The sequence below is a fragment of the Zingiber officinale genome, chromosome 2A (assembly GCF_018446385.1).
Source record: "Zingiber officinale cultivar Zhangliang chromosome 2A, Zo_v1.1, whole genome shotgun sequence".
Classification (NCBI taxonomy): domain Eukaryota; kingdom Viridiplantae; phylum Streptophyta; class Magnoliopsida; order Zingiberales; family Zingiberaceae; genus Zingiber; species Zingiber officinale.
Genome location: NC_055988.1, coordinates 131,887,862 through 131,915,021, shown reverse-complemented (window position 1 = coordinate 131,915,021; position 27,160 = coordinate 131,887,862). Strand labels below are relative to the sequence as shown.

General features: G+C 33.7%; 1 protein-coding gene across 2 annotated transcripts in view; it reads right to left on the bottom strand.

Moving 5' to 3' along the window:
- The window catches only part of LOC122042352, a 53,938-nt gene extending 32,486 nt beyond the window's left edge, over positions 1 to 21,452 (bottom strand). For both annotated transcript variants that reach the window (XM_042602411.1, XM_042602412.1), the window contains exons 1-8: positions 21,289 to 21,452; positions 21,061 to 21,163; positions 20,886 to 20,949; positions 20,514 to 20,615; positions 20,379 to 20,443; positions 19,304 to 19,402; positions 8,069 to 8,148; positions 1,126 to 1,339 (exon numbers count right to left, since the gene is read on the bottom strand). In XM_042602411.1, coding sequence (XP_042458345.1) covers positions 1,126 to 1,339; positions 8,069 to 8,148; positions 19,304 to 19,402; positions 20,379 to 20,443; positions 20,514 to 20,615; positions 20,886 to 20,949; positions 21,061 to 21,163; positions 21,289 to 21,353 — 792 coding nt within the window. In that variant the 5' untranslated portion in view covers positions 21,354 to 21,452. The remainder of the gene's footprint in view (positions 1 to 1,125; positions 1,340 to 8,068; positions 8,149 to 19,303; positions 19,403 to 20,378; positions 20,444 to 20,513; positions 20,616 to 20,885; positions 20,950 to 21,060; positions 21,164 to 21,288) is intronic.
- Between the last annotated feature and the right edge of the window lie 5,708 nt (positions 21,453 to 27,160).

Here is a 27,160-nt window from a genome sequence, read left to right as displayed (position 1 = left end):
ATCGACTGATACAAGTGGTATACGAGAAATCGAAGGAGTTGATCACTAGTCACAAGATTAGATCAAGGCTTGTCAACTAATAGGCGATTTCTAGTCTACTAATGAACCTAGATTAAGCAGCCATCGTAGGAATCGATTGCAAGCCATAAGAATCGATCGCAAGCCACAGGAATTGATCGTATCAATCAACTAATGGTGATGTATCAATCAATTGATGTGTGTCATGTCTACAAGATCATGCCAACAAAGCAATTCGTGAATGAAGCTTTAAAAAGGGATCCAAAGGCCACAAATAGCAACAACAATAGATCTTATTCTTTATATTATTGTCATATTTTGTTGTTTGTTTTCTTATTGTGTGCTTTCTTGTTCTCTGTTGAATGCCTCTTCTACTTCCATTAACAATCTTATAAAAAGGCTTCTCCACTTCAACGTCTTACCAAAGAGGAGAAAGATAAAAGATCCTAGGAGTGATATATCAAAAGATAATAGGTAGTGTACTAAGAGCCTGAGAGCTTCCGAACTACGTTAAATTACTTATGTCACTATATGTGGTATGTGTGTTCTTTCTTGTGCATAGTTTGTAACTTTGTTAGGATTACAGCAAGAGAAAATTATCAATTTTATTTACAAACATGTTATTCACCCCCTCCCCCTCTAGGACTCACGTTCACCTCACTATCATCAAATCTAACATATATATGTGCATGTGTTATAGAAAACTTGTTTATTTTGAATTAGTGATTACTTGCAATTCTTGGTTTCCTATTATTGTAGTGTCACTAAGTGAACTCGTTAAGTGAAGGTACCTCATAGTAAGTGGATACTAGACTCCAGGGCACGACAAATGCAAGTCCATGGCAAACGGAAGCTCGGCTTATTAGTATATATAGTGCAATTGTAGTGACAAGCAATGGCTTTAAATGTTAAAGACTTTCTAAATGACTAAAACTCCAAAGTGCAATCAAGAAATTTTTTGCAATTGTCTTAAAGTAGTGTTCTAGTTATACTAATGACTAATTTACAAAGGGATTAAATAAAGATATTTATTTGCTACGGGATTCAAAATGGCATAGCAAATAGGATTAGTTATAAAAGTAAATTCACTTGTAATAACAAATCTACCTCAATGCTCTTTATATCCATATTCCTCTCAGAAAATTCTACTAGCATTTCGTGTTCAGACATAGGTGGCTCCACAAAATCCACTTTATGCCTAAGAAGAATGGTGTCTATGTTCGGAATATATGTCTTTAGTGACAACCTAACATAACATCCTTGTATATCAATAACTCTTAATCCAGAAAACATAGCTTCAAGTTGTCCATCTGCTTCAAACCTTGAAAATAGAGGGAAAATGGTTAAGAAAACACAGAAAATTATATTTACATGCACATAGAATGCAAGATAGTTCACAGCTGTAAGCATTCAGGAACAAATTTAAAAAGTTGTCCTTAGTTGAGGCTTCAGGTATTTATATAATTACTAATAGAAATTAAACACTTTCTTAAGTAAAGTTTCTGTTGAAAACAAGCATTGTAGCAACACTGTTAATTTCTGTAAATAAACATTCCAACAAAATTTGTAAAGAGAACGCACATGGAAATCTAACAGGAATCATTAGAAACATACTAGCATTAAATTAATGTTCAGTGTTAGATTTTTTTCCCCACCTAATATTGGATGAATAAACATGAAAAGAGAATTATTTGATCCCAGTGTTATAAATAGCGGTAGGAAGTGGTGGGGGAGTGAGTGACCACCTGCAGCCTAAGCACACTGGTTAAAATTTTTTTACTATTTTTTATGTATAATATTATAAATAATCATTATTCTTTATAATATTACTTTTAATAAAATATATCAATTAAAATTTTAATATATATATATATATATATATATATTTTAAATTAATGGGATAATTTTATTAGGTTTTAATTAAGCATATTTAAATTATCTCAATCATAGCTAGGAGTTGATTAAAATTATTAACCTAAAATTTTTTTAATTAAACTCTAACTTACAAGTTACCTGCGTACCCTGTTTTGGTCGGGCAACTAGTCGATGCGTCATCGAGACCACGCGACAGGTTAGGCTACATCGTCATGACAGCGCGAAGCGTTCGAAAGTATCGTTAGGCCTAGGCAAAGCGTCCGAGCCCACTGTCGAGCCGGGCGACACATCCTGGCTCATCGCCAGACTCTTACAAGCTCGCGTCCGGTGGTGAAACGATGGCAGTGGTTCCCAACACGACGGTTCCAGGCACGGTGATGACGGAAGGAGATGAGTTACCGCCTAAAGCACTACCTAGGGCAAAGACAGTGCGGTTGATGTCAGCCTCTCGCTTAGGCTGCCTCTGCCGCCATTTAGAACGCTATTTGATCCATATGATAGATAATTTGTTAACTTAAAATAAATTTCAGGTAAGACCTGAGCCTAAGGAACAAGTGAGATAACCACATTATTTCAAATCTAGATGCATATAAAGTGTGTGCCTACTTAATCTAGCATTTGCAATTAACCTCTTGTTGGTTTAGTCAATATAGACAAGTGTTGCATGCCAAGATATCATGCCTGTATTCATTTGAGCTAAAGAATACATATAAGTAATTTTGGTTCAGAATTACTAGGCTTTATATCATACATGTTCTAGATTAGCCTTGTGGTTATTCTAAAATATCATAGCAAAACAAAAAAACTTCACTCATGGCCGCTTTAAGAAAAAGTGAACTTCAATGTATATAACTCTAAGATATAGTTGATAATGGTGCATCTATAAAAAAAGCACGAGTTTAGCTATGATTCACAAAAACTGACATAAAATGGTTATCACTAGCAACTGTTAAATGAGTATACCAAAATTCCAAGTAAAACAAGCAAAAGGCTTAATGGAGAAGGGAGGTACTTATAGAATCAAAGTTTTAAAATACTATTGTGAGCCAAGGTTTTAGTCTCCTACCAAAAGGATAGTGTCAGTCTTAGCATGCCAACATGCCTTACAAGGGGTCATCAAGGAGGGAGGAAAAGAGCTGGTGACAAAGGAGAAGAGAAGAAGGGAAATGGGAGAAGAGTAAGGAGTCGCATTTGCAGAAAAAGATCCCTCTTTGCAAAGTCCCCTCCCAGAAGCCTCATTACAACACAGTGGAACCCTAACTCTTGCAGTAGTCTAGCCCTCATGGTTGCTTTGTGGAAGCATAGCCCTCACAAGAACTCCCGGAAACTCAACGGTCACTTGCAGAATCATGGCCCTTGCAACCACTCATGGAAAGCTCCATCCCAATTGTTTACTAAAGGTCTATCATGGAAATCGCTCTCTTTTCACATCAAGGGTCTTGAACTTGTTTTACATGTCAATAGACAAATGGAACGATAAAGTTTCACTCATGTTAACCAACACAAATGATTTATAAAAACCTACATAGAATAAAAGAGACACAAACTTTAACTTACAAGTAGTCAATATTAAGTCACCAATAAAAAAAAACATAAGGGGATTAATCAAGAGGTTAACTTAAACCCAAGTTTTCTTCAAAGCCTAGACTCACACGCGAAACCCTACTCTCTCTTGTTGGCCCATTCGTGGTCGCCCACCTCTTTGTATAGATCCACATAACCTTAGCAACTCATATGCAACGCCCTACCCTTTGCATAACCACTAATGAAAGTCTTGATACCTCCCTCACGATCCTAGCTTCGCATAATCCACATTGAAATTTCCTCTCACCCTAGACACAGTGTTGTCAACCTATTTAGGGCTCAAGTTTTCCCTCTGAACCATAACTCACCCACATTCCATTGCAGCTCCTAGCATCAAAACCGAGAGGAGATCCTCTGGACCGCAAAAAGCGGTCCAGAGAATGCTCTCTTTCCATGTATTGGTGGGGATGCATGGTCCCCATCTATTTTACAAGTGGGGACCATGCATCCCCACCAATACACGCAAAGGGAGCATTCTTTGGACCGCAAAAGAGGTCCAAAGGATCCGGCCTGATCAAAACCTCCATTGTGTTTCTTTCCTTTGCGAGCATCATAACCCCCATTGTGTTTCTTTCCTTTGCTTGTTTCCCCCTCTTTCTATGATAATTAGGCTATAATAGAGCCAAGTTGAGCATTACCTATTGTTTCTACTTTCACATCCCTCTAAAGCAAATGTCACCAAGAGAACCAATTAGGTATTGACTAGGAGTCATCAGTTGGTAATTCCTTGCCTTAAACTTTGGGTAGTTTAATTTAAAGTGTTGTGTGGTTTATTTTAAGGTGTAAGGATCATGACATCGAGAATTGTTGTTAACTACTCTTTTTTGAGATCGTGTTATAATTGCTATGGCCAATTTGTGTCGGCGCCCATGATTTATGGCCAGAATTGTATATTCACTATCAAAATCTAATTTCCCTTGACAATAAGACTCTCATGCTCCCCCATTCTCTATTTGATGTTAGCCATCATGAGATACCTATTAGTTAATGAGTATCAAGACCTTGTTTCTATTGAGGACACTTGTGTATTTGTGAACAAATTGGAACAATTATGGAGGTAAAGATTGACTTTATACTTGAAAGATTGACTTTATGCTTGAATGTTGATTACACCACTAGTCCATATGAAATTTTGGTTGTTATAATTGTGTCTTATTGCTCTTTTACCAAGAATGTAGGGCCTTTACTGAAAGGATCTTGTTCTTGTTTAAGAGCAAACATAGGATAGTTTTCTTATATGATATTGTTTGCAGGAGGGTACATCAAGACCCTTCTAATAAGTTTCATGAGCATGCTTCTATCATGTTGGCATGGTTCGAATCCCTAGTGCTTGATACATGAATTTATTAAATCTTGTTTAAGACTTTTTAGCAAGACAGCAAACAATCTTTTGTGTAGAAGGGTCAAACCCCGATGGTATGCCTGAGCGATATCTTATAGGAATAGAGTTACTATAATAGTACATTCTTCTCTTAATTACCAATTTTATATTTTTCGAGTGTGATGTGGTGTATCCATGTAGATCTACAGCAGTTTAGAGATCCTTAGGGCAAGCCAATGCAAATATGGGGCCTTGTCCACGTGGGTGTTTGGCTTGTTTTGATGTACTTACCTTGTGAATGATTAAAATATAGTGAAATTGATAAGATAACACAAATGGGGTAAAAGAAAAGATAAATTTATGGTGAATTAAATAATGAGGATAGCAATGAATTTTTTTCTTTCCTACTTCAGACAATCTTAACATTCTTTTTTTTTTTTTTATGAAAGTTAAATATGAATATCATCAAAATGCACAAGAACATACAAATGACCAAAGATTCCTGCTCATATCTTGTCCAATGAAGTATGAGAATAGGCATCTATAGTATAGTGTACTGTGCTATCATAAGTACCAACTCTACATCAAGGTGATCCCTATCAAACATACCGCAGTTCCTTGCCAGTTATACATGGGTGACATGCCAAGTTACTGGGTCTGCATCTGTCTATGCTGGACGCCTCCATCTTGTGTCACCATCATAGCATTCTTGAGAATATACATGCAAGTGGAAATATAAGTTACTCTTATTGCTTATCTTTCATTTTCATTGCTTTTTATAATTGCACTTGATTACCTATTTATGTTTACAATATCCTGTGAATTTCTAGTTAATAATAATCCTTGTATCCAATGTAACTCAAAAAAGATCAAATTTGTCCCTCTAATAGAGAACTTGCATTAAAAGCTTCAACCCCGTGCTCCAATGGGACTTTAGTTCATTAGCACTTCACAAGGAAACTAACTCTAATATATATCAAGACAGTGTCCTCACACAACTAAATGCAGACAGTTTCATCCTCATGCATCATGCAGGCTTGGTGTAGGTGGTTACAGGGTATTTTCCCTTCTATATGAAACATTCATTTCAAATAAAATAAAGATATATGCATACACCATTAAAGACCAATCATGGAATAAAAGTGTGCACACCCAAGAGAAGTTAAAGAGTAATTTTCGAGTAATAATTGGTGAAAACCTATGCAAGAGAACAATGATTTTAATTGGTTTGCTAAATGCTTTCTTTGCCTCTATGAGATTATATCCTGCATCTCCATTCTTGCTCCATTTTGTACTTTTGTGCTCATGCCCCATTTTCCTTGATCTCTAAGTTCGCAGAGTCAAGACAATCACTCGAGGTTGGACTTATTTACAATTTGGCCATGCTCAGAGATACCTAATAAATACATGGAACGATGGAAGACAAATTCTAGTATCATATTTACATTATGTAAGCATGTGTCCAGACTATTTAAAAAAAAATCAGCACTTATTACTTATTCAATTGGTCTGTATATTTCAGTAATGATGGTGATATTGTGAGTGACACTGTTACGAGCAAGGAGCTCATCCCTTGTATAGGAACAAAGCTCTCAAGGTCATGATAGTCCAGATATCCAACTACTTCAATACATCAGCATCCTAAAATTTCAAGAACAAGCTTCAAGATAAGATACTTAAAGATCTAGATATTACTAACAAGATACGGTCTTCATAGAATTCAATGGCTGAACAAGAACCATGTAACTAATCCCAAATAGTTGGGATTTGGAATTGTGATTTGTTGCTGCTATTGTTATTATGTATATTTGAACTGAATAAAAACTTCAGATAAAGAATGATCAATAAAAGATCAAACAAAAATCATGGCTTCTTGCTGCTACTCTTGTTGTATATTTACTCTGAATAAAGACTCTAGAAAAAGAGTGAACCATAAAGATCAAATAAAAAACATGACCACTCAAATAAATGAAATATTATGCTTTCATGAAACACAAGACCATGTCATCCACATTTCAGTTTGAGCGATGGTTTAAAGCTAAACAAAACATTGCAGTGTGTAGCAATTATATCCAAACCAACTACACCTAGATCATTAAATAAAATTACTTTGAACAAATTTTTTGCAAAAGTCATCAAAGAAGATAGAAATTGTTCCAGAAGAGAATGGCATCTGTCTGACAAAACCACCTGAACCTTACAACTCAAAAGTCATGAGGCATGAAAACTCAATGGATGCAAGTCTTCATGATAGTTCATTTTCTCAAAAATAAATAGATAAACAAACAAAAAATTGATCCTGTCCGAACGCTGAATCAATGGACGCTGGGCACGTGGCGCTCTCCGAACTGATGACGTGGGTCTCCGGCCGGTCGTAGGGATCTCCGGCGAACCTGCAAGGAAGTCGGGCCGGGAAGGGGTTCCCGACGACGACCCTCCGACACTCAAGTCAGACAAGAGGAAACTATGAAGTGGCTTCGAATATCAGAGAGTGCGTACCTCCGACGAAGTGTGAGGACCCTTATATAGAGCTGTGAAGAGGCTTGTGCACACATACCGAGGTGAATACGTGCCCCCTTACCATACCTCAGTATGGGCTTGTCAGAGGAGCTGGCCTGACACCATACTGCTACAGTCCGAGCACCTCTCTGATGGGACGGCAGAACCTTCTGTCGTAAGGTTCAGCGTATGACTTGGTCGTGGGACATGCATGTTGTCAGAAGATGTTTCCCGATGTTTCCCTTGTCCTTTTGTCTCTTCTGTTCCCGCGCCGAGCGTCCGACCGCTCGGCAGGCACGTCGTGTCCGACCGAACGCAAGTACTGGTACGCTCGGGAGATTCCCGGTCGTGTGCTCGGCTAAGACTGTTCACGGCATTGTTGCCTTACGCCTCGGCCGAGCGGTCCAACCGCTCGGCCCAGCGACTTTGTTCACCATGAGAGTCGGAAACCCGACTCCCCGCCGGGTTGTCTTCGACTCTGTTCTGACCCGTTCGGCCGGTTGACCCGACCCTTATCCGATCGGCCAAACCTCATCTCGCCCTTAGACTTTTGACCTCTACGTGTCATTGACTTCCCTCAAAGGGGGTCCCCCGTCCTTACTGCCGGATCAAAAGTGAATAGGATTAAGAAGCAATTAAGCAATTGGAAGAAGTGTGTAAATTTTTCACTACGTGTGTTAATATATTAGATAATTTTATAATTTATATATCCATAGAAAAATAAGAATTGCAAAGATAAGCATAAAAATTTACAAAATTAAGTTAGCGCACCTTTTCAAAGCATAATCGATATCCTGCAAAAGGATTAGGTTCTCTTCACTCTTCTTAATCCGCTGATTAAGTTCAAAAATCTGTACATATTATTCACCATTAAGTAACAAATATAATCAGGAAATGGAAGAAGCTGCCATGGTGAACATGATAAGCAAAGCATTGATATATTTTGAAAGAATGAGACTAAATACACAAGCAAATCAGAAGAAAAGGGCTGTGCATATTTCTACCCTCAAGCTTCAAGCATTTAGATAGAAGTAAAGGCAAAATGGAAACAAAAGGTAGGATTTTGGTCGTATTGCCTAATAAATGAACAAATACACCATCCAGAGTTCTCTTGCCTCAGTATAGTAGCCAGATGGCCCAAGATCCACGTCCATAGAAAAAAAAAATATGTAAAAATATTAATGACAATAACATATGAATAACAGGGAATAAAGCCAAACACTTGTATGTGCAAAAGAATGTCTTTTCAAACTGTTCAGAGAACCAAGGTTATCAGCAGAAAATTACATACAAAATATCAATTTATTGTTTTGGTTCATGAAAATATTCTATTTTCAATATGTTTTTAGAAAAAAATAAAACCAATAAATTTGAATAAACAAAAGGGCAACCCGGTGCGCGAAGCTCTCGTCATGCTAGGTCCCAAGAAAGAATCCATTGTACGCAGCCTTACCCTACTTTTTGCAAGAGATTGCGCGCCAAGGCTCCCCTTCGCAATAAATTTGAATGCATCAAGAAATTTAATAACAATAACAACAACCAAGTCATATCACATTAGGTGAAATCGGCTCTGTGGATCCTTTTACGTCATTAGACTATATCCCCTACTATATCGTCATCTATACTTAAATAAATTTTATCTTATTTTATTATTGTTAGCCAAGTCTTTTTTGGTCTTCCTCTTCCTCGTTTGATATGCGTATTTGTCATAGTTTCACATCTCCTAACTGAAGCATTTATTGGTCGTTTAAGTATATGTTTGTACTATTTTAAACGTGTCTCTCGGAGTTTTTTCTCAATAGATGTAACTCCGACTTTCTCTTTAATGCTCTCATTTTGTATTCTGTCCATGCTCGTATATCCACACATCCACATTAACATCCTTATCTCTGCAACTCTCATCATCTGCTCATGTGCTTAAGTTATAGCCTAACATTCAGCGTCATATAATATAGCAGGTCTAACTGTGGTTTTGTAGAACTTCCCTTTAAGTTTTAGAGATATTTTACAATCACATAAAACACCTGACGCTCTCCTCCATTTTAACCATCCTGCTTGTATTTTATGTATGTCATCTCTCTCAATCTCTCTATCATTTTATAAAAATGATTCTAAATATTTAAAGCTCTCGGTTCCAAATAACTCGCCGTCTTCTATCTTAACAATTGTGTAATTACATCTAATATTTCTAAACTTAAATTCCATAAATTTGTTTTTACTCTACAAAACCTAAAATCTTTCACTTCTAGTGTGTTCCACCAAGATTTTAGTTTAGCATTTACTCATTTACGTGTCTCATCTACCAAAATTAGTGAGTTAACCTTTGATGTAATGATATTTTTATTGGAAATATTTAAGTTAATGTGCCTAAAGTCATCATTCTGGTCATTACATTCTCATACATATTCTTAATTAGTTCAATATATATTAAGCTAACACCTCTCTTTTCTAGAATTCTCCATATAATTTCTTTCGAGACTCTATCATAAGCTTTTTCTAAGAAATACTATATGTAAATCTTATTTTTACTTCTGATACTTTTCAATTAGTTGTCTGAGAAGTTGTATAGCTTCTGTTATCCAAGCATAAACTCAAATTGATTTTCGGTGACCATGATCTCTTTGATCTTTTTTCTATTACTCTTTCCTAAAGTTTCATGGTATGACTCATTAGTTTAATACCCTTATAAGTTACACAATTTTGTACATCTCTCTTATTTTTATATAAGGAAACTATAGACTTACCTGCCATTGATCAAGCATTTTTTTTTGTTTTCAATATCATATTAAATAAATTTATAAGTCATTCAATACCTTATTTTCCTAGACACTTCCAAACCTCTATTGGAATATCTAGTCCAACGGCTTTTCCATTGTGTATCCCATTTAAAGTTTGTTCTACTTCTAAATTTTAAACTCTAGGATCAAAATTTAAATTTCTATATTCATTTAACCTACATAAATTACCTAAATTAAGTTGGTTACCTAAAAAGTTGATGAAAATATCATTTCCACCACTCTTCTATTTCTCCGTCGTTTACTAGTAACCTATTGCATTCATCTTTAATACATTTTATTTGGATAAGATGTCTTGTCTTCTTTTCTCACTTTAGCTATTTTATAAATGTCTCTATCCCCTTCTTTTATATCTAATTTTCGATATAATCATTCAAAAATTTTATTTTTTGCTGCATTCACTACTTTCTTAACCTTTTTCTTGGCTATTGTATATTTTTTAAAATTTTCCTATTCTTACAAATATATAATTCCTTATAAACTATTCGTTTTTCCTTCACTTTCTCTTGTACTTTCTCATTCCTCTACCAAAATTCCTTACTTAATGGTGCATGTACTTTTGACTCACCGAGTACACTCTTAGCTACTATTTTCAACTTTGATGTCATCTTATCTCATGTCGTATTAGAGTCACCGTGTATTTTACCTAATACTTGTACTTCTAACTTCTCCTGAAATATATTTTGTTTCTCATCGTTTAACTTCCACCACTTAATTATAGGAGTCCTATATATTTTCCTTCTATTGATACTATGTTTGAGGTGTATATCCAACACTACTAACCTATGTTAAGTAGTTAAGTTTTCTTCAGTAATGACCTTACAATCTTTCTATTCCTCTTCTTAACTTTAGAAAGTCAATTTACGATTTAATATCCCCACTTTTGAATGTGTCTTCTCTTTTCTTAAAAAATATATTAGCTAATATAAGGACATATGTTATCATAAAATCCAATATAGTTTTCCCTTCTTCATTGCTAGTTCCAATCCCATAACCTCCATGTACCCTCTTATATTTATCATTTTTCACTTGCCTCCTATTAAAATCATTTCATTTGGTTGAATGTTTTGAAATACTTCATCTAGGTCATCTCAAAACCTTAATTTAGTAGTTTCATCTAATCCTACTTGAGATGCATATATGTTAATTACGTTTATAGTTTTTTTTGCTACTACTATCTTGAGAGCTATGATTTTATCCGCTTTTCTAACTACTCCAACTTCATCCTTTAACGACTATCTACAATAATACCCACTTTATTTCTTATTTTACTCTTTCCGGTGTACCATAACTTAAAACTCAAGTTCTATATCATCTTTATTTTCTCGCTTATCCATTTTGTCTCTTGTACACACAAAATACTAATTCTTCTCCTAATCATCGTATCTATTACCTTAATCGATTTACCAGTGAGGGTTCCTATGTTCCATATTCCAAATCTTAGAGTATTAGTTTTTCTATAATATTAGTTTTATCCAACTTATGGTGCAAAAACTCTTACCTATTTAACACGACACTCAAGTTCTCATGCAGATATAGTGATCTTTGTCAATATATTATAATCGAACCCTGCAACGCAAACTCTTACATATTTAGCATTACACTCGAGACGTTACAGTCAGACTCTGCAACGTGTTCCTTCTAAGGAAGGACCTAGCATTAGTTTTAATGGATTCATTTATTGAATATTTATTTTAGTTTTAATGCTAGTCAACAACCTAACACAACCTTTCTTTTTTATCCGGGCTTGGACTGACATGACTAGTTCGTCAAGAAATTTAATACTAAATATTTATTTTGTTTAGTTTTTCAACTTTTAAATGAAAATAGAAAATTTTCAGAACCAAATAAGAAATAATACTCTTTCCATCTTTCAATGGGTTGAGAAATAATAGGCCCTTAAAGTTAAGCCTAATAAAAGAACAAAATAAAAGGTTAATAAACTAGAGCTGCCAAATACAAAAATGAATGTATTAACAATTATACAACATGCTTCTAAGAATAAATGAAGGTGGTTATACAACATCACATCTCAAATTCCAATTATGGTTATCAACTAAGTTAAATTCAAGTATGGTGTGGATTCAAGTGTCCATCACAGCTATTTCAAGAATCTATATATATATATATATCGACTAAAAGCATCACTTCTATCCAACACAAGTTCAAAGGGATAGATGAGGATTCCAAATATCAAAGTTGTCCAAATGGTATTTATTCTGGCATCAAGATCGAATGCTTAAAAAATTTAAGTTTTAGTTGCATTAGATCTACAAGTTATTCACAGTTTACATGTCGTGCCTTTTCCATGAATTTTGTAATTCATAGGCATATTGATTTTGTGCCTACATGATCTTTTTGAAGTTATGTAGTCCTCGTTATAATTCCAACTGACACTGAATGAATGTCACATTATGACAACCTATACAAACCAAGACAAAGAACCCCAATTGTCAAATGGAAAATCAAGTATATAATGAAGGGTGAGAATAAGAAAAAAAAAGATACACCAACAAAGATAAACAAATTAGAGGTGATGGAAGGCAAGGAAGTGTAATAGGTGTAGGCAAGAAGAAAACAACAGTTGACAAAGGACAGATAATCATTCGAATCAGGTTTACATCACCCAAGGAAAAGATTATACAAGCTAAATGGTCAGTGAAGAATTAATTTATAAATTCATTTAAAAAGGATAGCCCAATGCACGACCTTTCTCCAATGCGAGGTCATGGGGAAAGATCTATTATACACAGCCTTACCAACATTACAAGAGGTTGTTTCCGCAACTCGAACTGACCACTAGGTTACACAACAACAACTTCTACTGTTGCGCCAAGACTCCCCTTCTATAAATTCATTAATTTAATAAATTATATTAATAAACTTATTAACTTATTAGCAAATTATATTAAATAGTAATTATTAAGTTATATTAGCAAGTAACAATCAAATTTATATATAAGTTTAAATTAAAGAATTTTAAGTTTAAATTAATATAGCATAAATCTTTCGTTGATGACATAAATGATATTTTAATATTAGTACCATAATATTATTAAGTTATTAAAATATGTTCCTAATGAAGTAAAAGTTATAAATAAACTAAATTTACATAAGAGATTAACTTTTAAAAGTTATTAATATATACAATCAAATATAATTTTATTAAATAATATAGATATTAACTCATAAATAATATAGTAAATACTAATTATAAGTTATATTTAAGCTTATATGTTTTAAATTAACTAAAGCAGTTTTTACATTAACATTTTATATCTTCATAAAAATTATAAAGTTAATTGTCTTCACTTAGTTTAAAGAAATTAATCATGATTATAAACTTGGTTTATGTTGGAAACAAGATGATTGATGCCTGGAGTGGAAGAGGAGGGGGAATACCATGGTTTAAAGTGTCGTGTTGAGACGGTCGAAACGGGCGAAACATCTCGTTCCGCCCGCCGACCGGCATCGGCACGACCCCGGCATCAGACTCACGACTGTTGCAACGTGTTTGCGCGACCCCATGGCCGTAGCGTAGGGTCGCTTGAACCTGCAACAACAGCGGAGGGGTCTCATAACCCTTCCGCTGCCACCGCGAAGGCGTCGCATGACCCTACGGCCGCAGCAGAGGGGTCGCACGACCACCATAGTCAAGCCGGAGGAGTCATGCAATCCCCGCGGCCATGGTTGAGGGGTCGTGCAACCCAACGGCAGCGCTGAAGTCACGCGAGCTCGTGAGTGTTGTCGGATTTCAAATTTTTTTAATTAAACTTAGGTTAATTATTTTAATCAACTCCTAGCTATGATGAAGATAATCTAAAGAGACTTTCTTAAACCTTAATAAAATTATCTAATTAATTTTATATTTCATTTATTTTAATTTAAAATTTATAATAAAATTTTTATTTATTTATTTATCTATTTTCATATCTTTTCCTTTTTTTAAAGATTATTTTTTATATTATTTATTTTTTTTAAATATTTATGTTAAATATTTTATTTTTTAATTAATATAGTTTATATTTAAAAACTACTGAAACTATAACGGCACAGCACGATACGGTACCAAAACCGTATCGTTCCGGTCCGTGACCGAAACCTCGGCACGAGTCAAAATTTTAAACCTTGGTGAATACCACTTTGTCTAGTGCATTAAAACAAATATATGCAATGGAAAGTAATAGCAAGCAAACCAACGAGGAGACACCATTATTTAAGGTTGTTCTATAGCCTCCCAAAGCTCCTAGTCCACAACATATTGGTCCATAAGGGGCTCACTGCTGAATGTCCAATATCTTTCATCTTTCTAGCAGCACCCAATGTGCAAAAACCTCTATTAACCTTCATCCTTTTGCAAAAACGATTCTAATACTACTAAACTTAAATTTCATATATTTGGTCTACACTCTACTAAGTCCAAAATCTTTTACTTCTAATATTTCCTGTCACGATTTAAATTTAGCATTTACTCCTTTAAGTATCTCATCAACTGAAACAATGTCATTTGCAAACAACACGCAACATAGTAACTTGTCTAGGATATGTACAGTGAGTTCATCTATGACTAGGGTAAAAAGATATAAACTTAGAGTTGATTCTTAGTGTTACCTATCTTTATAAAAAATACTTTGGTTTATTCGCCTAGAGTCTTCCCTCTTGTCATTACATCTTCGTAGATATCCCTAATTTTTTTAATATACACTACGCTAACACCTTTCTTTTTTTTAAATTCTCTACATATTTTTCCTCAAGACTCCGTCATAAATTTTTTCTAGGTCAATAAATACTATGTGTAAGTTTTGCTTCTTTTTCGGATACTTTTCAATCAGTTATCTAAGAAGATGTATAACTTTTATCGTCGACCTTTACAACATGGATCCAAGTTGATTTTTTTACCACCTTAGTCTTCTTCCATAATATTTTTTCTATCTGTCTTCTCATAGTTTCAAGATATGACTCATTAGTCTAATGTCTTATAATTCGCACAATTTTGAACGTCTCTTTGATTTTTATACAATGGATTAGAGTGCTCCCCTCCATTAATAAGGTATTTTCTTCATTTTCAATAATAGGTTAAATGACTTTGTAAGTCATTTAGTACCCAACTTTTCTAGACACTTTTATACTTCTATTAGAATATCATCAAATTCAACCGTTTTTCTATTTTTCACTCATTTAATATTTTGTTCTACTTCTAAAATTTGAATTCTTTGATAAAATTTAAATTTTTATGCTCTTTTGACTTATTTAAATACTTTTACCATCGCTCTTTTATTTCCTCATCGTTCACTAATACTCTATTAGATTTATTTTTAATACATCCTATTTGGGTAAAATCTCTTATTTTCCTCTCTCTCACTTTAGTTATTCTATAAATATCTCTTTCTCCTTCTTTTGTATCAAGTTGTAGATACAAGCATAATGTTTTATACTAGCTTCACTAATTGTTCCCTGGGTCTCTTTTTTGGCAACTGCATGCTTTTTAAAATTTTCTTCATTCTTACAAGTGTATAGTAATAACCAATTCTTTTTCCTTTAATTTTTCTTTTGTACTTTCTCATTCCACTACCAAAATTATTTATTTAGTGATCTTTGTCCTCTTGACTCACCAAGTACACTCTTGGCCAATGTTTTAAATTTGACTTCATCTTATCCCATATTGTATTTAAGTCATCATATATTTCTCCTAATATTTGTGTTAATACCCTCTCCTAAAAGCTACTTTATTTCACATCATTTAACTTCCACCACTTGATCCTATGAGTCAAACACATTTTTCTTTTATTGATATTATGTTTTGAGGTGTGTATCTAACACCACTAACAAAGATGACCTTTTAATCTTTATAAATTTTTTATACCTCTTCCTAACCATAGGAAAATCAATTTGTAATTTATTATTTCTACTTTTGAACATAACCAAGTGTTATTCTCTCCTCTTGAAAATGTATTAATTATTATAAATTTATATGCTATCACGAAATCTAATGTAACTTTTTCTTCTTCATTTTTTGTTTCAAAACCATAACCATCATGCACCCTCAAGGTTTAAAATTTCGACTTGTGCCGAGATTTTGGTCCCGACAGGAACGATATGATTTTGGTATCGTATCATGTCGTGCCAATATAGTTTCGGTATTTTTTAAAATTTTAAATATAAATGTATATAAATTTTATTAATATTTGATTATTAAATATGTTCTATATTTTGAGATGCTGAATGTATATTTCAATATTTTTTCATAAGATAATGTTTATTAAATTTTTATAAAATAATTTTTAAAAATAAGTAATTCTCAATATTTAAAACTAAATTTAAAATTATAGAATCATTTGAAAGGCTAAAAATAATTATAAAATTATTTGAAAATCTTACATTATTTTTTTAAATTTATTTGTAAATTTTTAATATTTAAAAATTTATTTGAAATATTTAAGAATTATATTTTTAAAAATTTTAGATTATTTTAAATTTATAATTAATTTTTAAAAAAATAAATTATTTTATAAAATATTTATTGATTTTTGAAATTATTTAAAAATTTTGAAATAATTTTTAATATTTTATAACTATTATTAATAATAGTTTATTTATAAAAAATACATATTTTAAAAATAAAAAATTAACTAAATCAAAAAAAATTTTAAAAAAAATAACAACTACAGCGACCTGCAGAGGTTGTCGCGACACTGTGACCCCCACGGAGGGTTTTAAGAATATATAAAATTTTATTAGAATTTTTTGGAATTTTAAATATATTTTTATATGTTCTAATGGGATGATTCGATTAGGGTTTTAGGAAGTCTGTTTGGCTATTTATTTAAGTTAAGAGTGGATTGGATCAGTATTCCCAATTAAATGCTAAGTTTTTAAAACCTAAAGTTCTAGGTCGCGGTTCTCTATCCCTTCCTAGCGAGTTCGCCCTCTGCGCCCTACCATCAGTGTCGTCCATGCGAGCAACCGACGTCGGCACTGCATCCCTTTTCTCCCCACTACTCGGTCACCCCTCTCCTCCATGCTCACGTGTCCCACCACAGAAGCCAAAGATCAGCCTCCATCGCAGCGTCCCTCAGCGGGGTTGTTCTCTCTCCCTTCCTTGTGTGTTCGTCCTCTACATGCCCGACTGCCTACAGGTTCCACGCGAGCAGCCGACGTCGGCGCTGCGTCCCTTTTCTCCCCACTACTCTAACCACCCTCTCTTCCGCACTCACACATCTCGCCATAGAAGCTGGAGAACAACCTCCGTCACACTGCCCTCTGCGACCTTTGCAGGTTGTAGCGCCTTCCGCAACCTTGCGGCACTCTGGCAACCGTTGTATTGGTGCCAGCCCCACACCGGAACGGTAAATACCGCCCATTTCATGAGGAACGGCACGTCCAACCTTGTATGTTCTTATCCAACCTAGGACATGAAAACTCTTGGATATTTAACGCTACATTCAAATTCTCATAAGTATATAGCGATCTTTGCCAAGATATTGCAGTCAGACTCTACAACACATTACTTTCAGGAATAACCTAGCATTAATGAATACTTTAATGGATGAATACATAATATTTGCCTATGTTTTACTCTAGCTAGCAATCTAACACAACTCTCTTCTTTTATCCCAGCTTGGGACTGACCATGGTGAGGTTTATTCGCCTTCCTCTAACTGCTAAGAGTCTAAGAAATTTAAGGTGTGACTCAAGTGAGTGTGAAACATTCTTTCTCTCCAAATTCATTTGGATTCAAGAAATATCAAGATTTCCAAAAGCAACCTCCTCATTTGACAAAATTCCAATTAATTTCATCTATTCTCACTCTTGTTGGCCAAATTTCAACCATTTCTATCCATCCTATAATGAAATCTAGATCATTTATAGTTGATTTCTATGAAATCCTAGTTTCCCAACTCCCCATCAATCTTTCTTGACGTGATTGATTACTCAAAAAAGTTCATATAGGCCTCTACTAATACTTATCAAGCTCAAACTATCAAAATTGGTATCGATCAATTTTAACAATCATGATCTCGACAATCTTTTGACTGGGACAATCATTCTACTAGGCAATGTAATCTAGACAATTCTCGAAGCATTATTAATGGTCATGTAGTTTATTACTTTGAAGACCATAGAACAGGATGTTCCATATCTACCACGCATCAATTGATAAACAGATACTTGTCAGAATCACCTTCACTTGCTCTCCTTATGTAATCTTTAGACAAACCAAGTGAGTGAAGACAATCTCTATTTCAATCCTTGATGGGCTCTTTTTCATCTTTCCCTGAGGTTACTACTTTGTGATGGTATGTCATCTAAGAGTATTAACCTTGAAATGTGAGTTGCTAATTCATGGATAGATAATTCCACATGTCTGATGCCAACTCAAGACTTCTCTAGAAAGCATAGAGTTTCAAGTAGTATCATGCATCATGCTTTGTAAGGAGCCTGGAAAATGGACAAGTATGGAATAACTAGCAAGTCCAAATGAAACAAAAATGTCGCATAACCTATTGCTTAACGCATCAATACAGAGGATTTTAGAGTGAACAAAATATTGTTGGCAACTTCAACTAGATATACCTTTTTCTCTCAACCCAAGATCAGTCTAGAACAATTCAATTCTATGAACCACAACCATTTCACACAATCTAACCAACAAAAATCTTACAATCCCTCATATGTTATGTTTCTTTACTACTCACCTTGAAAAAATCAATAAAGTGAAATAACAAAGCAAGTGAAGTAAACATTAACCTGTAATTAAACAAGTGATTGTCATTACCAAAATGGAAAAAATAATTAGTCTTTTTTGACTTCCTTCTTCCCCTTTGACCAAAGAGCTCTCTGCTACACTACTCCAATCTCCTAACCATTTTTTGAGTTTTTGTGATCTTAACTGAGGATTAGTTGGATGACACATCAACATATGCAATCACTCATCAGGTGTAGTACTTGATCATGACTAATCAAACACATAACTAACATCTTGGTCACCTATCTACATCTGGTACTAATGTTAACTTTTACAATATATTTAAAGCAAAAGCATTAATATACTACCAAGATGAATGTTCAACATATCTCAAGTAAAGAAGCAAATCTTGAGACCATAAATAAATAAGAAACCAGGCTGAATAAACTTTAACGATTTATATGGGACAGACTTATAGGAAATATAGAGACTAAAAGTTAACAGTAAGGTCAAAGGCTCTAGCACCTCAAATTTGTACTCGTTAAACAAGTGCAATGGGCTTTCATGCATCACTCCATTGAGTACCCTATCATCAGCATGAATTGAACTCAAAGAATTTAGACCCTGCAAAATTAGAAATGCTTATCCTCATTTATGGTAGGCCTCATAACAAGCCAGAGATGAAATAGTACAGTTAGATGATTTCTGGTGTTAGCTAGGAGAAATCATTCAAAAAATAAGAATTTAAGCATTAAATCTTTGTTTAACAGTCATTAAAGAAAATGGTTGGTTTACATTTGAAAGTAACTCATAAGCATAACCAAGAATGAAGCAATCCTGGATTTATCAAAAATAATCCCAAAATTTGAATCTCATTGCCAATAAACATTTGATGACAACTGATATTAAGATCAAGTTTTCAATGAGTCACTACAAATCATTTCACAATAACTTACTGTGTTTTTTATTAAGATAGGATCAGAAAAACACAAGTGGAAGACATGATGGAACATTGATGCCCTCCTATAGCATTGGAGTACTACAACCCAAATTCCCTCAAAAATGTATTCAAAAAAAAGAGCATAACAAGACTAGATTTTGGAACTCTAATATGGTCTGGTGACTTAACAGTCACAAAATATCATATGTGTTGAACCAAGGATCAAGGAGATAAACCAAGGTATAGGTCTAAGGGCATGAGGCTCTTACCAATGCAAGTCTAAGGAATCTTCTAGCTAACAAAATGTTCATCGAAGTGAATTTTTAGAGGAAATAATGTACATTCCCTGAGCCCAAAGAGGAAGCATTAAGCTTTAGATGTGGAAAAGGGAATATCAAATATATGTGTAAAGAGACAAGTACTAGAGACATGTGATATTGAGTTTTTAAACTGAATATGTTGACGAAAGGGCATGTGAAACAAGAACCCAAATGTGTGCCGTCTGTATCACATGGAAAACAAGAACACAATCTGAAGGGAAAACATAACTTAAATATCAAAAAGATGTGGCAAGAGTTGCAGATCTGAAACTCCAAAATTAATAAATATACCTAGAAGTCAGCAGGCAAGATGAAAGAAATAAGGACAAAAAAGTACCACCTTTGCATCGATGAAGTTCATTGAGTAACTCAATGCTTCAATTTCACCATCCAATTGAACAGAGTCTGCAACATACCAAGTTGTTAATGGTATCATGTCACTTAGAATAAGAATTTAACATCTTAGTATAGTTACCTTCAACAAACATTTTCGTGAGTGCCTCGATTTCACTGGAAACTTTTGAGTTCTCTTCTTCCGCTGAGCAGATTGCCTTTTTCAATTTATCCATGTATGCATCTGCAATATAACAAAATTGACTCAAGTGAATAGAGAGAATATCCATCAATACAACACAAAACACCTGACAATTGTCGAACAAAAGAGAAAGGAAAAAACTCAAACAGAACAAACACTGCACCCTAAACACCAAAAACACAAAAGCCCTAGCAAGGAGAACGTTATTAATTATTTCCAGGTGATAAATAATATCCCAATAAAATAGAAAATGAAGGAACACATGCATGAATTGCAAAATTCTTAAAGACCGTCAGATGAGTAGTATCTTGCCTAATTCTTCAAGGCTCAGAGATGCAACATCTTGTTCCTGCCCATCGAGCTGCTTAAGCTTTTCCTGAGATAATTCAAGCATTCGTAGCACGTTGAAGAATTGGGAAAAAAAAAAAACGGGTCTCATAAGAAACTAGGCAAAAAGGAAGTAAATTAGGACCGACTAGAGACATGCCTCAAAATTGAAAATGCAATCCTCTAACACCTTCGAATCCTCCGATGAGGCATCAGAAGAGTTCAAGAGGTTGTCTCGCGTCTCAGAGAGAACCTTCAAGCGACTTCAAGATTTCGATTTTGAAGTGAAAGTATGAATGCAACACAAATGACCGAAGATTAGTCGCAGGAAAAAATCAAAAGGATAATTTCACAAATAAAAAACCGGGAACAGCACCGACAATCCTACCTGCGAATGCTTTCCAAGTGGATCGATTCCGTAGCAGACTGGGACGATGTTAGGGTTTCTGCCATGGACGCCCCGTTATCTCCCTCCCGCCTTGGATTTCAAAAGAAGAGGAAAGGGCATTTCATTTATCTGGTTCCACACTCCGCACAAAATGACTTGGATTTGGACCTGCTTGGCGAGCTCTCGTCATTGGTATATTTATAACAAAAGGCAAAAAATAAGAAAATCCCCAAATTTTGTCCTTAATGTAATTAAATTATAATTAGGGATGGCAAATTCTATTTACTTTAATCATGTTACAAGTAAATCGATCAACAAAAACAAAAGAGAAAAACATATTAAAATAATTAGATTTAAATTATAGAAGCTATTAATATTTTTTTGATAAATTATTTTCGTAAATGGATGAATTTGTATCGATCCGTATATATATTTAGGCTATGTCGTGTCATTTTTAAATTTTATTGCTATTGATTATATTTTAAGTCTTGTTGAATCATATTGTATTGTTGGGTCATATTGAATATTATCAACTCTAATCATAATAGATAGAGAGGTGTATTAAGATTATGATCCCATGAAAAGGAAAGGAGAAATATATTATCATCATCATCACTACAATCATCATGATAAGAAGAACTATGCAAAAAGATCAAAATTTGAGTTCCAATGACATAAAAGAAAATATTTAAAGCGAAGAAGAAAAAGGGAAGAGAATATTAGTAAAATATTTCAGTTGCAACAAAGTGTCAAAGAGGGACATTTAAAAGGTAATTTGCCTGGATTTAAAATAAAAATAAAAGAATAAGAGCAAGTGTTGGTATAATTATATTTTAAGCATGAATATATGCTTTTAATGGCTTGTAAAAGTGTCATCATATATTATTTATATTGACACTTTTGATATAGTATATTAAATTAAAATATCTTTTATAGTGATGTCGTCTAAAGTCTTATGACATTTTCTAGTGTCACTAGAGCATAAAAACAATCACACCATTAATATTATGAATAATTGTTATAATGAAAAAAATATCACTATAAAATTTGTAATGACATTTATACATGTCTTGTTATTATAGTAATGATGACAAATTTATATACCATTTAAAATCATTTAATGGAACAACTATAAGTATCTTGTATTTTATTTATAGTGATAATAAAAAATGCCCTTAATGATAGTTTATAAGATTAATTTAAAATGCCTCATTATATAATTTGTAATGATACTTATAAATGTCTTATATACTAGTCTATAAGGACTTAAAAATTATCATTAATAGTTATTTATGATGGTTTTTTGAAAAGTCTCTAATGGATTTGATATTCTATTGTGACGTAAAAAATACCATATGTTATGAACTATGTCATCTATTTTTAATATTTTCATGATATAATATTCATGCATATAACAAATTAACATAAATACAAATAAAAAGTTTTAAATAGAAATTAAAATGTCAATCAATAATTGTCATTAATTTTCCAATCCACAATGCTAATAAATTTATCACATCAAAAAAATATCTATATATCAATTACAAATGTACCCAATGTATTTAGTTTAAGAACTAACAAAAAATTAAGTCTCGTAAAACAAAACATAACCAAACTTGTGGTGCATCTTCATTCCTCAACCATCACATCTTAAACAAAATCCAATATTCTTGTCACCTACAATAAAAATTCATATATGTGTAAATAAAATAAAATTCAAAAAAACATAAAATAAAGCGAGTAAAATTTAATTCAAACTAGTGAATATTTACCAAATGATAAACCGAGAAAGCTCCAAAGCATCAAATATAATTAGTTTAAAAAGACATTAACAATTACCTTACTATTGTGCCACAAAACTCCAAATGCACCAATAAAAGTCTTCTTCATTAACTGTCAACTACAAATATAATTGATATTGGGTTTAAAAAGTGTCATAACATGACGGACATATACAATAAATAGTAGTTAATTAAAAAGTTACATATCATACTAGATGACAAGGCCAAGTTATCATTCCTCCAAGTGCATCCTCAAACCTTTGTAAAAGATCATATGGCCTAATCAAACTCTCTTCCCATTATAGGACAACTAGAACTTGTATTTCACACCAATTTGATCCCAACGTCTGTCTTCCTACTTCAGTATTTGGATCCATGCTATGAAAAACTCCTTTTGCCACAATTTTTATCGGATCAAATATTTTTATCAAGATAGAAAATCCAATCTAACAATGCAAAAAGAGAAGGTTATGATGAAAACAAATATGATATATCATCAGCAACAACAATTATGCTAAATAAGATTATACGTTATTACTCAATCTAACTGAATTCTCAACTTCTCACAATAATCAGCAATACACATACAAGAAATCAATAAATGGCTAACTCAAGATAATTATATTCTCACACAAAAACATATATAGCTTAGAAGAAAGAAAACTCTAACTCATCAATACAAGTAAATTGAACAGTAGAAGGAAATTTTTGCAGAAAATGAACAAGACCTGAAAAATCTCACACAAAGATGTAGCTTACAAGAAATTAATAAACGACTAGCTCAAGATAATTTTAATCTCACACAAAACATATATAGCTTACAAGAAAATAAACTCCAACTCATTATGGCCATCAAATAATAAATAATATCATAATAAACAATGAAAAACCATTTACGCATATAACTTATATTCTTAACCCAAAAAGACCATGCCAAATCAACAAAGTATTAACTCAATATAATAATAAAGTAATAAAACTAGATAAAGACTTTACCCTTAGAGATGAACTAACTGGATTAGAAAGTAATTGACTACTAGATGATGTTATGTGTTGTATACTGTTGTAATTTGAACCAAGGTTTTGGTTTGGTTGATTGCAAATCTTTGATTCTAACATTGCAATGTGTTGGCCTTGCTTTCTAACGTACTCATCCATTTTTTCTAACTTTGTCTTTTGCTCCATCACTATTCGGTTGCATGTACTACGACTTGGAACTTCTCCTCATAAATCAAATGGGTTAACACCATCACCAAACATACATACTCAGCCTAGTTTACCTGGTCCAATGATTTGAGCAAATATGTCATTTTGACCAACTCGATCGTCCTCATCTTCAGGAAGTTGATTTTCTAGTTCTTTTATTGCAACCTTTACCAAAAAATCAAATGCCATAATTTATACATAGTTATGATGAAAATAAATATCTTTGAAAGTAATATAGTTGAAGTTTATAATGTAACTTACCAATTTTTCTGCCACAATGTTGTTAGCTAGAGCCCTCGAGCCAATCATTTGATGATTGTATTATGTACTTATTGTATCATATTTTTAAATTAATAAAGGCATATGTTTGGTTATTAGACTTACTTGTATTGGTGCCAAATAAACTAAATATAATAACGTCCTAGAGTAAAAGGTTCTTACCTATATCAATCGATTGGTTGAATCGATAGTGAGATGATATAGGGAACACTACTCTAAATCATTCATAGTCGAGTATTAACATTCAGGGACAATGTTAATGCAATAAGACTAGCATGTAGGTCAACTCGATGACTTGATCTCACAAGTCATGGATATAGAGATATCAAGTTGACACATGGGTATGCATTAGAGAATGTATACTGAATGACCCGCCATGAGAAAGTATCATGGATCGTTATATAAGTGTCATATACTTTCTCATGTGGCTATTAGTATGACTACTAGTCCTTAGACCTGAAGTCACCATGGATCCCTACATAAGGAGTTATGTACTTTGGTTTCACAAACGTCGCCTGTAATCGGGTGGACTATAAAGGCGATTACCGGGTATGTAACGATTACGCAGAGGAATGTGAGTGATGTAGATGGGATATATCCTCCTATATGACGGAGTGACATCAATATTCTTGATAGAGTAAGACCACGAAGTGTATGGGCCCAAATGAGTCAATATGAGATATCGAGCTCATTTGATTGAGTGAGTCTACTGGAGTTCAAGATTTAGATTGATTAGAGGACGACACGATTTATGACTCAAATTGATCAATCTAGATGTCTAGGATAGAAGGACACTTGTCATATATTGTGAGGAGTCACAATTAGTAGTCACAAGGTAATGTTGGATCTCAACATTCTTGTAACTTGGGTAGCAATGATGTATTGCTAGATGCCGCTCATTGCTTATGTTTCTAAAGGAGTTTAGAAACATTGCCAACGTTACAAGAACCTATTGGGTCACACACAAAGAACAAGTGGATGGAGATTGGGTTCATATGATGAACCAATTGGATTAGGTTCATATGATGCACCAAAGATTGGATTCAAATTAGACTTATTGAGTTAGACTCAATTAGATTCAATTGTTGAATGAGTCTAATTTAAATTTGATTCATTGAGTCAATTTATATTAATGAATTGAGATTCATTAAATTAAAATTGACTTGAATCAAAGGTTGGATTTGACTCAACAAGGAAGAGAATTGGTCAATTTTGACTTGACCAAATGGAAGTTGAAACATCAAGTTTGACTTGATGCATTGCCACATCATGAAGGTTGACTCATCCTACATGGCATGACTAACCTTGCCACATCATCTCCACCTCATGAGGTATGCCACCTCATGGAGGTTACACCTCCCATTCCATTTAATGTGGCCGACCACATTAAATGAGGGAGTTATGTGTGTGGCCAGCCACACTAAAGGGTGAAATGGTTTTCATTTAGTGTTCATTGATGTGTGGTAATTGTCTCATCTTCTTCCTTGCTTCTTCCTTCTCTTCTCTTGTGGTTTTGCCGAGAGATTTTGATGAAAAGAGAAGGTGGTTGAGTGGGTTCCAACACAAAGGAAGGGTGAAGGTCACAAAGGAGGATACTACTTCTTGAGTGTAAGAGATTCTTTTGCATCCTCTCTATTTCTTCCTTTCAAATCCTACCCGAGAGCCCTAGAAAGTGCTAACACACTTGGGTGCTCTCTTCTCCATCCTTGTGTGTTAGAGAACACTCCTTGTTCGTGTGGATATCACTAGAGAGTTGTCTACGCTGACAACTTCGAGATCTAAGAGTAGATCTAGATAGTAAACTCGTACTCGTAAGTTTTTCGTAAATTTTCTTCGCACAGATCCATGGCTAGGCTTTGGGGTTTCCGCGACGCTAAAAAGCGGTTTCGTCCGAAAATCCCAACAATGTTGCTTGAGGGCTTCCATTAGTATGAGTGAGGCAAACATGGAATAATTCGACTCCGTGATGGAGGTCGCCTTTCTTTCTCTAAAATTACAATTGTTAAAAGTTTATAGATTCTAATGCATGTACAATTATAAGATTAATAAGATAAATTACCAATTTTGTTGCACTTGAGCAAAAGATCTTCTTCCAGTTGTCCGATTCATTATCTTTTGCTTCGAGCAATCTTATTGTTTTCACTGTTCCTAATATATTAAATTCTTATCTCTTTCTTCCAAAAGAACCTGCATTGACAACTCATGATCATAATACTTTTTTTTTAGTTTTGACTCCAATTTCTCCTTTTTTTTTTTTTTTTGCTATTGAACGTAGTGTACAACTTTCTGTTCTAGGAGAAAGGTCGTACTTTTCCTACACAAGCATTTAGACAATTTACCCTCATAAAAAAATTATTTAATAATAAAATTTTATAATAACATTTCAATTACCTTTATAACATCTAACAATTTTTTCTTATTTTCTAGGGGCATTTTATGCCAATCTTCCACGTCAATTGAACAAAATTTACCATTTCTTTCCAAAGTACCAAAAAAACCAGTAAATTTATTTCTTCTTGATCTTATAGGACGTCCCATACCATCATAGAATCTTAATATATGGCAGCGTACTAGGTCAACCCCAAATTTCTTTCATAAATGTAGGG